At 38.5% G+C, this 14288-nt stretch overlaps 3 protein-coding genes across 3 annotated transcripts; all 3 read left to right on the top strand.

Moving 5' to 3' along the window:
• The first annotated feature begins 2170 nt into the window (after positions 1 to 2170).
• LOC133873860 (uncharacterized) lies at positions 2171 to 6591 on the top strand. The gene is made up of 3 exons (XM_062311642.1): positions 2171 to 2858; positions 5155 to 5486; positions 5935 to 6591. Exons 1-3 carry the CDS (start codon positions 2275 to 2277, stop codon positions 6420 to 6422), a joined length of 1404 nt encoding a protein of 467 aa, XP_062167626.1. The 5' UTR covers positions 2171 to 2274; the 3' UTR covers positions 6423 to 6591.
• A 589-nt stretch (positions 6592 to 7180) lies between these two features.
• On the top strand, positions 7181 to 10210 carry LOC133873723 (putative pentatricopeptide repeat-containing protein At3g13770, mitochondrial). Its single transcript, XM_062311469.1, has 2 exons — positions 7181 to 7774; positions 8382 to 10210. Exons 1-2 carry the CDS (start codon positions 7294 to 7296, stop codon positions 9824 to 9826), a joined length of 1926 nt encoding a protein of 641 aa, XP_062167453.1. The 5' UTR covers positions 7181 to 7293; the 3' UTR covers positions 9827 to 10210.
• A 2444-nt stretch (positions 10211 to 12654) lies between these two features.
• LOC133874149 (uncharacterized) lies at positions 12655 to 13437 on the top strand. Its single transcript, XM_062311994.1, has one exon. The coding sequence runs from the start codon at positions 12756 to 12758 to the stop codon at positions 13101 to 13103; it is 348 nt and encodes a 115-aa protein (XP_062167978.1). The 5' UTR covers positions 12655 to 12755; the 3' UTR covers positions 13104 to 13437.
• The last annotated feature ends 851 nt before the right edge of the window (positions 13438 to 14288 follow it).

Here is a 14288-nt window from a genome sequence, read left to right as displayed (position 1 = left end):
TTTATAGTTATTTGATATGATGTTCAGAATTAAGTGTATGTTAAAACAATAAAACGGCAGTTTATTACAGTTAGAATAACAATTAATAATGAAACAAAGTGACTGTTAGTGAACAAACATAAATAATTGTTATTTAACACCATATATATAAATACTAAAGTCCAATTATTAAATACAGAACAATTATCTCTTCTTCTGTTTTCTCTCTTATATCTTTTGTACTTTAAATTTTGTGTTTCTGTCTCTTGCTATAATAGAAAATATGAGAGTATTCGGATTTAGTTTCGTTTGTACAAAACGTAACTAAACAATAGAGAATTTTTGTGCTTCATTGTATACTGAATAAATATTTGTTGTAACATGATCTAAGTTTATAGACAAGCACTATTTCCCAACATGATTCCAAACATGATCTAAGTTTATAAAGGACAAAAATTTCCTATAAACTAAGTTGTAGGAAAATTCTTCCAAACTAGTTTTCAAAAATATTATGTGTTATTTAACATATATATATATATTTTTTAATTAGCATATGTTTTTTTAATAGCTTTAATAATAATAATAATAAACATATACTTTTTTATATTAAAAAAACAGATGGTAACATGCCCTTTGAGGTGTTGGCCTAAGTTACAAAGGCATAAACAACCTTTCTCTCTAAAATTCAAAGCCTCTCTCTCTAAGAAGAAAAGCCTCTCTTCATAGTTGGCCTCTCTTGCTGCGGGGAGGCTTTAAGCCTCCCTCCTTGTTTTTGTTTCTTCCCCTTAGTTTTGTAGGACTAAAGGGGTTTTTGTTTCCTCTCTAATTTTCTAGTGGAGGCTAGAGTCCCCCAACCATTAAGGTTGTGTGGTGTTTTGTCCCCCCGGTTTAAATCTGGTGATTGTAGTGCCCCTTTTAGTCCTTTTGGACTATGAAGGCTTTTATTTTGTTGTTTTTTTCTTTGGTTTATGGTAGGAAAACACTCAGTGAGGTGCCATAAGTAGGGGTGACTAGGACTCGTCCCGCCCCTATTTTCACGATTTTTCAAGTTATTTATGTGGGCACGGGTTGGATTTTGTTCAACCCGTGCGGGCGGGGCGGGGCAAGGGTTGGGGTTTTAAAAAATCCTGGGGACCCGCCCCACCCCGTGTAAAAAAATATAAGGAAAAAAAAAAATTAAAGAATCCCTAATAACCCAGGCTACCTAGCATGCCTCTTCAGTTTTCATTTTTTTCATTTTGTTTCTAGACTCTTCTTCTTCCTCTCATCAAAAGATTCAGAGCTTCCATTCGATCTCTTATAGACTTTCTCTTCATTTTTTCTCTTCTCTTCATAGACTTCAGCCTCTCATTGGGCCACTCTTCACCTTCTTCAATCTTCACTTCATTGTTTGGGTTTTGTTATGAGCACTAGTCGGAGATCCAACAAAGATGGGTTCAAGAGCGGAAATGGGGAGAACTTATTAGAGATGGGAATGTGGGAAGCTTGCAACAGGTTTGCAGGTGTTTTCATTTTTCAGAGAATTAGAGCTTCTCTTCACCGTTTTGTATATGGTTTTTGTTGAAAATTTCAGATCTGGTTTTTGTTGATATCTATATATGGCTTTTGTTGGAACTCTTAGATCTGATTTTTGTCCTTGTTGGTATATCTGTATATGTTTTTTGATATAAATCTTAGATCTATATCTAAATTGATGGATTTATTTGTAGAGTTTCTATCATGATGGCAACGGCAGTTGAAGAAAATTGTCTACTCTTTTTGTATCCGCGGGGATCCGCGGATCCCTGCCCCATGTATCTTGGCCCCAACCCCCAACCACCCCGCACGGGTGTAGGGAGATTTTAGCGGGGTGCGGGGCCAAAAAACTAGCATCCCTCCCGCGCCCGCCTCATGCTCAGTTCTAGTTGATCGATTTCTTATTAGGTATGACGTGACAAACTAACGAAATATGTTAACTTGGTGGATAGAAAACGGGTTCAGAGAGTGATTCGTAATTATAGTTTATCACAGAGACTCTCCATAAACTTTTTGTACCACATGAAATAATTTATAATTTAGACTAACCCTAAAGATGAGTTACGCAATTATGAATCAATAATTGAGGACTAAAAAACCAACCCAACGGTCAAATGACTATGTATAGATTGTGTTAAAGATAATGGTATAAACTTGTATCGGAATAGATTAGCACAAAAGCAGGGACATCACTATAAATTAAATCAAGTCAGCAATCGTTTTGGTGACGAAGACCAGAAGGTTTTCCAAATCTTTCAAAGCCCAACCACTGAACCACAGATGGCCACGCCATTACTCCTCCTCCTGATCCTCTCCTCATTCCACCCCGCCCAATCACACCCCGCCACCTCACCCAAATTCCAGCTCCCACTCTCCATTCACCCCCACCCAATCACCCTCTCCGTCAGGGACTTCGGGGCCATCGGCGACGGCGTCCACTACGACACGACCGCCATCCAATCGGCCATCGACAGCTGCGCCTGCACCCCATGCCGCGTCACCTTCCCGCCCGGCAAGTACCTGACGGCCACGATCTTCCTGAGATCCGGCGTCGTTCTGGAAGTCCGAGAAGGCGCCACGCTCCTGGGTGGCAAGAGAATGGAGGACTACCCTCGGGAGGCGTGGAGATGGTATGTGGTGGTGGCGGAGAACGCGAGTGACGTTGGGATCACGGGCGGTGGAGTGGTGGATGGCCAAGGGCTGGAGTTCGTGGAGAGGTTCGACGAGAGGAAGAACGTGATGGTCAGCTGGAACCGGACCGGGGCTTGTCTTGGGGACGAGTGCAGGCCCAGGCTGGTTGGCTTCCTTGGCTGCACCAACGTCAGGGTTTGGAACGTCACGCTCAGAGAGCCGGCCTATTGGTGGTGCGTATTTTGACTCTTTTAACTCTTTCCTTGTTGGATAGTTAGCCATTATTATTGGGCTGGTAGGTAGCTTGTGATGATGATATTGCATTTTTCCCCCTCTATTTCTAGTAGCAGTTAGGTTAGGTGTACAAGTGGTTGCGGTTTGGCTGTTCGCATTAGGCGGGTATTAAATTTTCGTAATAGCAGTTATTGAAACTCCTAACCGCAATGCATAACCGCTTTTTAGAAATTGGCCTATTTTGGTGTTTTGAGCTTTTCTTGAACCTCTTTTTACTGCATGTAGTTTAGAGGATAAGTGAAAGAAGCAAGTAGTTTAGAGGGTCAATTGCAACCTTTTTTAGTTTAGGGGGAGATTGCAATTGATGTGATGGTTGAAGGGATAAGTGTAGTTTCTCCTATTTTTATTCTCTAAACTATAGTATAGATTCAATAAAATTCCAAAAATCCAAAAGAACTCTAATTTTTTTTTTTTTTTTTATTTTAATAACTATGAATTTAGTCTTTTTATTCGTGATGATCATGCTATGCCAAAAATTGATGCCTTGGCTTGTTTGAATGTTAGTCACATTATCAATTTTTGCAACGACATTATTAATTTTACTGATGAAAGAACACGTTGTTTAGAATTAAAAATTCCAGGATGAAATTGAAACCTTTTAACCTTTCAAAGATGTAAATTATAGTTTAAGAAAATATTATTGCATTCGCTTTGAGTGGCATTTGGTATTCAGATTTTAGTTCAGGTGAAGATAAGTATTAGTTACACCCCATGAGTTCCTTGGTCCAAAATAGTTGGACTGAGTACGCTTAGTAAATTGTGTCTTTGGTGTAGCTGTTCATATACGAAATGTTTTCATCCAAGTAATGGATGGGACATGAACTGATCAGGGATTTTGCAGGTCCAGAAAATAGATTGGCGAGAATGCTTCTTTTTCCCTTTCTTGATAAATGATTTAGTTGGGTTCTCATTGTGCGTACCTGGGTCATGCAATTTCAGGATTCCTACAATCATCAGTTCCCATTTAAATTCTGTTTTGATGACAACAGGTAATTGAAAGATCCCCTGGTTATATTACAACTGAAATAACACGTCTTAATGGTGTAAAGACATCTCATTTGTTCGTGTAGTTGACCGCACGCCAATAGTCCTGTCAAAAATACTTGTAAAGACAAGAAACAAATACGGGTGACTCGCCGGAGGTACTGGTGGAGGACCCTCCGATGCCTAAATTGGTAGGGTGTTTTTGAAGAGAACTGAGAGGCAAGAGAATGAGAGGGGAAATGGTGCATACCTTACAATAGGGTTCATCACCTTTACTTAAAGGACTGTCATCCGTCGTTCTGGCAAATAGGTTTGATATAGGAAGGATTGGAGGTCAAGGGTTCGATATGGAATACGGGATATTTGCATGAATAACTTTCCTTTAGAAGATGCTCCAACAAGTTCTTCCCTTATAGGCTTAATCCTTCCTTTATAGGACCACGTCCAAATAGGCAATGCCATTAATGAGGGGACATCTTTCACCTTATGGTTTCCTTACCATATACCCATAGGGCAAGCGACTGGTAATCAAGGGGCTGTCGGTTGGTGAATCCACTCTCTATTTTAGAGACTGGGAGATGATCTACTAGAGTAAGCTGGAGAAGTCAGGTTATTGTTTTCAAGTAAATCTTGTCGGTCCTTCCGATCACCAATGTCAAAGCTCATATTAGAGCATTTCTCTTCATTTTAGCTAAAAAATCACTAATTTCTATTTTAATTACTCACCTTTTCAAAGTACTTTCATTTCACTCTCTATTTTAGCTATTAACTTTCACTATTCTGTTTAAATATTCTCTCTAAAGATTTTTTTTTATTCTTTATTGAGAGGTCAGAGATTAAATAATGCTCTGTTTTTACATTTGGTGAGCATTGTAGCAGCTCACCAAATACATCTCAAAATTGCTGAGCTAGTTACAACTCCTTTTGCTTTCCGTTTTAGCATCTTGTTTAGCCAAAATAACATTTGACTAGCCGGATGAGAATGCTCTAAAAAAGTTTCATGTCATTGAGTCACTAATTTAGCTGGCCACATGGTGTTGGATTTGTTGTCATGTTGATTATGATTGGCATGATTTTTGTCTGAGTCATCCATCTTCCTATTCCACCCATTTTTTCTTGCAAATGGCTAGTATAGTTGAATTGGATTGATCGACTATGATTCACTGGTCAAGCACTGTGTTTTAATACTGAATCATTCTTAATTACATCCATGTAACTGAACTGATGAGCAGATTACATGCATGATTGCAGCTTGCACGTAGTAAGGTGTGAAAACACGTCTATTCATGACGTTTCAATTTATGGGAACTTTAATACACCTAACAATGATGGAATGGATATAGAGGATTCAAATAATACAGTCATTACAAGGTGCCACATCGATACAGGAGACGATGCTATCTGTCCAAAGACATACACTTCCCCCCTTTATAACTTGACAGCGACCGACTGTTGGATTCGAACAAAATCTTCAGCAATCAAACTTGGTAGTGCTAGCTTGTTCGATTTCAAGGGTCTGGTTTTTGACAATATCGCAATTGTAGAGTCCCACAGAGGGCTGGCATTGCAGATACGTGATGGAGGTAAATTACTCTTGCTTTCCTTGCATTCTTTAGAGCTTTTGTTGCACTATTGGTTTTACAGTTCCCCCCCCCCCCATATATTGTTGGATTATCAAACTGTTACAAACTTGAGTAGCAAGCTTGTAATGGATATCCTTGCAAGCTTGTAACGGATAAATTAGGATAGGTTCTTAGAGGGAACCTAAACCTCCTTCAAACCAAGAGTTTGGAAAATATACTTCTTTCTCTGCAATCTATATTCAAATCACTGTTTAAATAGACTTGAATCCATCAACAACAAAACTCAAAATATAAAACAACTTACAATCAATGATTCCTACTTGTAACATCTCGGGGGATAATCTTATTTGACAACTACTAAACTTTACTAAAGTGAAATGCTTTAAAATACTGCTCAACAAAAGACTCTAGAGACAGACAGATTGTAACACAAACATGCCTCGTGCAGGAAATGTAAGCGACATTACCTTCTCAAATATAAATATAAGCACAAGATACTATGATCCATCATGGTGGGGAAGAGCGGAGCCTATATATGTGACAACCTGCCCAAGAGACACTACTTCAAAGGAGGGTTCAATCTCTAATCTAGTTTTCATAAACATCACGGCAACTTCTGAAAATGGTGTCTTCTTGTCGGGTTCTAAACATGGGCTACTAAGCAATCTGAGATTCACAAATGTGAACTTCACTTACAGAAGATGGACAAAATATGCTGATGGATTGATAGATTACAGACCAGGATGCCAGGGACTTGTTCATCACAGCACTGCTGGGATCATCATGGAACACATTGAAGGTTTGGAGGTTGAAAATGTTAACATGAGATGGTCCAACGACCGATCACGGCATTGGAATACTCCTCTTGATTTCAGGCCTTCGACTGTGAATAACATTTCTTTGTTTAATTTTCGCTCAGGTTTGTACAGACAGTAAAGAGCCTATATTTGCTTACTGTATTCTTTTGATGGGAAAGAATGGAGCTGGACGAGTATTTTTTCCATGAAAATGTTCCAATGGGGGGTGCACATCTTTATTGAAAATGACTTGTAGGATCAACTCTAAGATGTATGATAAATAAAGAATACCCAATGTTTTCTGTGAATGTTGAGGCAAAATAAGTGATAGCTTTTTCCTCATGTCGGCTGTTTTACTACTATTGGAAATGAGCAGCAATATGAAATCTTATTTGCCCATTGGCACCAAAATAAGGACAAAGTTTCAAAAATAGCTCGGGTGTATTTTTATACACATGCCAGTTTAATATATTGAATTTGGAAGAAAATTTCGAGGAATAGTGTACATATCCTTTTCAAATTATTAAGCAATTTGTAATATTCTCTCAAACTACTAGAAAATTATAATTGACCCCATTTGTACCAAAATAACAAAAATATCCTAAAAAAAAAAATTAGACCAAAAAAAAAATAAAAATACAAGAACTACAAAAAATACCAAAAATACATAAATAAAAAATCAGGTGACCCACGGCAGTGGCCATGGGTTGTCTCGGCCACCCGTAAGTTTTTTTTTTCTTCAAATTTACAAAGGTATTTGTCTTTTTTTAAAAGAAAATAAAAAATAAAAAATTAAGGATATTATTATCTTTATATATGATCAAATGGGTACATTGCAATTTTTTAATTTGAAAGTTTGAGGTGACTTTGCAATTTTGGTCTAAGGGTGTATTCTTTTCCCAAAACTTTCTGTCACCAAATAATACAATAATTTGGCACATATTAGTCCATATATTGGATGGACCCGGCTGAATGTGCATACTACTTGACCATTACATCGATTCCTAAATATGCTTCGGAAAATCAATTGCTTTTTCCATCATCCCAAACATGTCTCATTTTCTTCCATCTCTAACCCATGTACCCGCCAACTTTCCCTTTCCTCCTTCCCGCCAAGCTCACTATATTTGAAATCTCTCTGCTCCAACGGACAACTAAGAGAAGCCCTTCTCGAGATGGCCCTTCAAGGCCCTGAAATGGGGTTCGACGGTTACGACACGCTTTTAAACGAGTGCGTGAAGCAAAGGGCCATCAGAGGAGGCCAAAGGGTCCAGGCCCACATGATCAAAACCTGTTATCTCCCTCCTGTTTACCTCAGGACCAGGTTGATTGTATTCTATACCAAGTGTGAGTCTTTGGGTGATGCGCGGAGAGTACTCGATGAAATGCCTGAACGGAACGTGGTGTCGTGGACAGCCTTGATTACGGCTTATTGTCAGAGGGGTCATTCCTCCGAGGCCTTGAATCTCTTTGTACAGATGTTGAGATCAGGTACTTTTGAAATTTCATGCCCAATGTATGCGATTGGGTGTATTTGGTACTGTTCAAACTTTGAAATTAGTGTGGAACTGTGGAAACATTTGACGTATCTTTCTATTTCAATTTGGCTTAGCATCTATTTTTCGTATATTTATACCCATGCCTGCAAGCAATAGGGGGTGAGATAACTGACTGGGATAAACTTTAGTTTCAAGAAGATTTGAAGCGGGAGGTTTATTGCGACATTCCTTATCGTAATTGGACTTATAAATATATAGGAGGTCTTTACATAGAATGTACAATAATTCAGATTCCATAGCTTTTGAAGGCTCAAACTCAAATGTGAGTAAATGAGAAATGTTTGAAGATGATAAGATGATTCTCTTTATGTACGAAAGAACAAGCTCTCCCTATATTAAAATGAGCACATGGGATTTTATATAGTGTGAAACGTCAAAAGAATTTGATCATGCCTGAAATCACCTAATTGGTTGTTAGATGGCAAGGTGGATTTTTCTTTTCTGTTTTCTGCAGCTTAGCTCCAGCTATTACAGTAGATTAGCAACTTGTTCTTTCTTCTCTTTTCCCCCCCTCATGTACTAAGGCAAAATTCTTGCAGGTACAGAGCCTAATGAGTTCACCTTCGCTACTGTGCTTACTTCTTGTATTGGTTCAAATGGGCTTAACCTGGGAAGGCAAGTCCACTCTTTCATAATCAAAACAAGTTTTGAATCCCATATATATGTTGGAAGCTCACTTCTTGACATGTATGCCAAAGCTGGTAAAATTCATGAAGCTCGCGGTATTTTTGAAAGCTTGCCGGAAAGGGATGTTGTTTCTTGTACTGCTATTATCTCAGGCTATGCCCAACTTGGCCTTGATGAAGAGGCACTCGAGCTATTCCGTAGGTTGCAGATGGAAGGAATGAGTTCAAATTATGTCACTTATGCCAGTGTTTTAACTGCATTATCTGGGCTTGCTGCTTTAGACCATGGCAAGCAAGTTCACAGCCATGTTCTTCGTTCTGAACTGCCCTCATATGTGGTTCTTCAGAACTCTCTGATTGATATGTACTCAAAATGTGGAAGTCTTACCTACTCAAGAAGGATCTTTGATAGTATGCCTGAGAGAACTGCTATCTCATGGAATGCAATGCTCGTGGCATATAGCAAGCATGGGATGGGAAGAGAGGTGGTTGAGCTTTTTGAATTGATGAGAGATGAAAATAAAGTCAAACCTGACAGTGTCACTATCTTGGCTGTTTTATCAGGTTGTAGCCATGGAGGGCTGGAAGAAAAGGGGATGGATGTTTTCTATGAGATGGCAAATGAGAAAATTGGGGTTGAGCCAGAGATTGAGCATTATGGGTGTGTTGTTGATTTGCTTGGGCGTGCAGGCCAATTAGAAGAGGCTTTTAACTTTATAGAAAAGATGCCTTTTGAGCCAACGGCTGCTATATGGGGTTCGCTTTTAGGTGCTTGTAGGGTTCACTCGAATGTTGAGATTGGGGAGTCTGTGGGTTGTCGGCTTTTAGAAATTGAGCCTGAAAATGCTGGGAATTATGTCATTCTTTCCAATTTATATGCTTCTGCTGGGAGATGGGAAGATGTAAGAACTTTAAGGGAGTTGATGAAGGAGAAGGCTGTCAAAAAGGAGCCAGGAAGAAGCTGGATTGAGCTCGATCAAATCCTTCATACTTTTCATGCAAGTGATCGATCCCATCCCAGAAGGGAAGAGGTGTTTGCGAAGGTGAGGGAGTTATCAGTCAAGTTTAAGGAAGCTGGCTATGTTCCTGATTTGAGTTGTGTTTTATATGATGTTGATGAGGAGCAGAAGGAAAAGTTACTCCTAGGCCACAGTGAAAAACTGGCTTTGGCCTTTGGGCTGATTGCTACACCTAAAGGAATGCCAGTTCGCATCATTAAAAACCTCAGGATTTGTGTTGATTGCCACAATTTTGCAAAATTTGTCTCAAAGATTAATGGGAGAGAAGTGTCTTTGAGGGACAAAAAGCGGTTTCATAAAATCGTTGGAGGGATTTGTTCTTGTGGAGATTACTGGTGAGTGGTGAGTATTGAAGATTCTTGATGGGAAGCAATCCAACGACCCCTTCAATGATGGAATAGGGATCCTCAAATATTACTCTCTGTTTTAAAAAGAGAAGTAATATGATTCTTAGATGAAGGATGAGATGAACAAACAGCCATTGTCTGGAAGAAAAAAAAAAAGAAAAAAGGTCATGCTGCATTTATAGAAAATTGAGAAACTATGTACGCATGGACATAAAGATGGATCTAGATTGGATTCTGACATGAAAAATTACTTGGAAGACAAGGAACCACCTATGGTTTCTCTTGAGTCTTGTTGAGTTTATCTTTGAAACGGCCTACATATAGAATTCTTTATGATTGGAGATAAAAGAAAAAGGCAGGATATACACTTCTTTACTGACATTATTTCAGAGCAGTCAAGAGTACAGATTGTAATCTCTTGGCTGTAATATCTCATTACTAATCTGGACAGACTGAGAATAAGATGGGTTAATTGTAGCACCACGCCATGAAATATATATATATATTTAGGGAACTATATAGCTTTGTTATCTAATTTAAATTACAAATATCTTTGTCTTGGGATAGTGAGAAATTTGCATGAAATATACAGCTCTTAAGATATAGACCTGACATGATAAATCTGTCAAACTACCCTGACATGATAAATGTTTAACTGGGCCCATTCCTTAACGATTGTACATTAGAAGGAAAACAAAAACAAAAAAAAACGAGATAGAGTCTATATTATAGCTCATGATGGTACTGGTACTGGAAATTGGGTTTCAGAGAACAAAACCCAAAAGTCCTTCTCCAAGTAAGTATTCTTGGTGGCCCGAACCAACCCCACTTCAACGCACTCTAAACTCACAAAAACAGGAAAAAATATATTTTACCCCTTAACTATCATCATTTTAAATGCTACACATCCCAAATTTATTTTTCAAAAGTTAGTTTTTATGTAATTTGTCACCATCTCATCAGATTTATAGTTTTGGAATATGTGTCACTAAGGGTGACAATTCACTTGAAAACCAACTTTTGAATAAAAAATTTGGAATGCAGTATATTTTTCAACTTTAAAAATGACATTTAAATGCCACAAACTATCGCTCTTTGTTAAAAAAGGTAGTGAGAATCCTTAAAGTGAATGGAAAAGTAGTCTTGTGTGCGCTCTTCCCAAAATGTCTTGATTGTTGTTAGAACAGTTTTCGGTATAATGTGAAAACCGCATTTTTCGGTATTCTTCACATTATCACACAATAACTGCAAACAAGGGTCTCTGATACCTAAGTTAGTTTCTGGAAGAAAAATATGCTCGATATATAAAATAATCAGTTTTATCGTTCAAACTTGGTATAAGAGCCTATTTATAGGGTAAGAGATTGAGTCAAACATGGATTAGATTTTCTACTCCAACTTAACGAAGCACTGTCATAACCTGATTTAGACTTAGATTCCTTACTAGACTTAGATTAGGATTCTTTTCCAATTCATCTTGTAATAAGATTCAATTTTGAATTTTTAGGAATTAGATTTGGACCAAGAGTCCTATCTCAATTAAAATAATAGGGTTGCTAACCGAATTCTTCAAGGAGCTTTAATTAGACCCGAATTCTACTCCAATTCTACTTGGAGTAGGGTTCTACTCCAATTCTACTTGGAGTAGGGTTCTACTCCAGATTTCATGAGATGAGACCTAGTCTTGACATTTCAAGGGTTGAGACTCAACCATATCCTGATGTGGATTGAGAGCAGACATCCTTGACATCTTCTGTGATAAGACCGATATCTTAGTCCTGGGACATGTTTGTCCTGAGGCTTGGCTAGGGAAGTTGAATCTTGGTCCTAAAACGTGTCCATTCTCGAGACTCTCTTTCTATGAGTCGCCTGTCATTGTCCCCCGAAAATAGCCTTTTTCCAAGGATAACAAGTTTTGATGTCTATCTACCAAGATAGGCCTATCCGAGAATCTTACTGTCTTGGTTTGAGGCCCGCAATTCTTCACGAGTTGGTGTCAGCCTTGAGACCCGATCCTCTTAAGATGGGCCTGTGAAAGTGAGATTATTCCCAAAAATTCTTCTTATGAAAACACTATAATTGCCCCCATTATAATTTTTAAGAAATAAAAAAAAAAAAAAAAGTTTGAAAACAAATTAAAATTACTAAAAAAAAAGAAGATAAAATGGTGGCCGGAGCATAATGATTTTAAAAGTCACATCATTATTAGAGGGACATAAGATGAACTTCTAGCATTACTCTGGCATGTAGAGATGGTTTAGTCATCCCTTATATTTTTTTTCTTTTTCAATTTGTAGGGTGGTTGGCCAAGCCCATTTTCATTTTTGGGTGCCAAAGACCAACCTTTAGCTTCTTCTTCTTTCTTTTTTTTTTTTGTGATTTTTGTTTAGTTTATTTATTTTTATAAAAAAATTACTTTTATTTATTTTATTTTAGTTTTATTTTGGTATTTTTAAAATTTTAGTTTACTTTTTTTGGTCCTATATATATATATATATAAATTTAGGTCTTTAAGTAAAATTGAGGGTATTTTTAGAAGAAACATAGAGAAGTGGTCACATAGGCTACCTAATTCGGCTCAAGAGAAGATAAGAAGATTATAGAATCTATCTTTCAGGATTAGGTACCCAGAAAAAGCGGACCTTACAAGAATTTCAACGAAATTAGGACAATTAAGAATTTAAGTGTAGGGGATTCAGGGTAGTTTGACTCGTTTGAGGCATTAAAATGAAAATTTAGTAAGTTTGGGGGTGGAAGTGGAAAAAGTGGTATTAGTGAGGGTCAAAATGTATTTTCCCTAAACCTAAACAAAGCCACAGGTCCACAACACTCCTCACTCTCTCTCGTTGTGCCTCTCCATTTGTGGGAGTCCGTCGGTCCTCAAGCAAAACCTAGGAGGCCAAAAAAAACACCAACCAAGCATGCCTATCAGCAGCGCCTCCAGCATGCTCCGCCAGCGCCTGGTGGGATCCCTGCGTACCCGTGGCGGCGCATCCACGACAGGATCGAGCCGGTGGACGAGCCCGGGGCACGAGGAGCGGCCGAAGGGATACCTCTTCAACCGAACGCCACTGCCACCGGGGCAGTCGCGCAAGTGGGAGGACTGGGAGCTTCCCTGCTACATCACCAGCTTCCTCACCATCGTCATCCTCGGCGTCGGCCTCAACGCCAAGCCCGATCTCACCATCGAGACCTGGGCTCACCAGAAGGCCATCGAGCGCCTCCAGCTCGAGGCCTCCTCCTCTTCCGAATCCTCTGAATCCGAATGAGTCTCTGATCTTCTGGGTGGTACGGTCAATTCGGATCCACACATGCTTCTTTTTTTCTTCTCTGATTTTGATGCTAATGATAATGGCGACGATGATGACGATATGGGTTTTGGTTTTAAGTACTGGGGTTGGGAAGGAACGGGAGCTCTGCTCTTTCTGTGGTTGTTCATATGATGGTATGTAAGTGAAATAAGGTTGTTTTGACTTTTACGGTTTAATTTCGATCTTTCTCTGAAGCATTATTAATGCGAATTTACTGGTTTTTTTTTTGTTGGATATTTTGACTTGAATCATGTTTCATCAGTTAGTGTACAATAAATTCCCTTTTTTCGAATATCAATGCTTTGATGAGGAACTGGGTTTAATTTTAGATGCTTTTGGTACCTTTGTTGTTGAATTTGAAGACTTTGAGCTTCAATTAGTTCAAGTTTATTATGATTCTTTATTAAGTTGGAACTTTGCGAATGGCTACCTTTTAGTCTCGGCGAATGGTTTCTATAATATGAATTGTGGCAATGTTTGCATTCTGGTATGGGTGAACTTATGGTGATTGGAATTTTAATTGGGGCGAGTAGCATAATAGAAATGAGATGATGAGTGAGACCCATTTGTCTTGTTTGGCGGATTTTTCTTATACTATATAATCGTTAGTTTGAGTTGTTTGACACCCCTAATTGTGGAAAACATGGGGCATCACCCCTAATTGGGCTGATCGTGCACTGCTGCAATAGTTTTTACTCTTGCTCTTTTGTCTGTTATTGAAAGTGCCATAGGATGTGCACAGGGCCGATTTTGTTTTTGAAGTGAGCTTGTGCATACAGTTATATGAGTTTGTGTACATTTTACACAACATCAAATATAGTTTCAATTTATACACTCTCAACATACATATATGTTCTGTAACATGTAGGCCTAGTTTTTGTTGCTAGAATTTGGGGATTTTACAATATTTGGCACCTGATATTATAGTAGTGATTGGAATTAATAGTCCTACTCTTGATTGGTTTGTTGCCATGAATTGCTGGTTAATGGGTACTGTTTTATCCTTGTTGCCATCTTGAGCATGCATTCAAGGTTTAATTGTTTTGGTGCTGATATGAATTTACCTTTTGTTTTCACTTGGATCCATTTGGATATATGGGGCCAGATACAAGGTGTACAGCACAACCTTGCACTAGTCGGTTC

The sequence above is a fragment of the Alnus glutinosa genome, chromosome 7 (genome assembly GCF_958979055.1).
Source record: "Alnus glutinosa chromosome 7, dhAlnGlut1.1, whole genome shotgun sequence".
NCBI classification, from domain to species: Eukaryota; Viridiplantae; Streptophyta; class Magnoliopsida; order Fagales; family Betulaceae; genus Alnus; species Alnus glutinosa.
The sequence above is the reverse complement of the archived record's forward strand: the minus strand, read 5'-3'. Positions and strand labels throughout refer to the sequence as shown.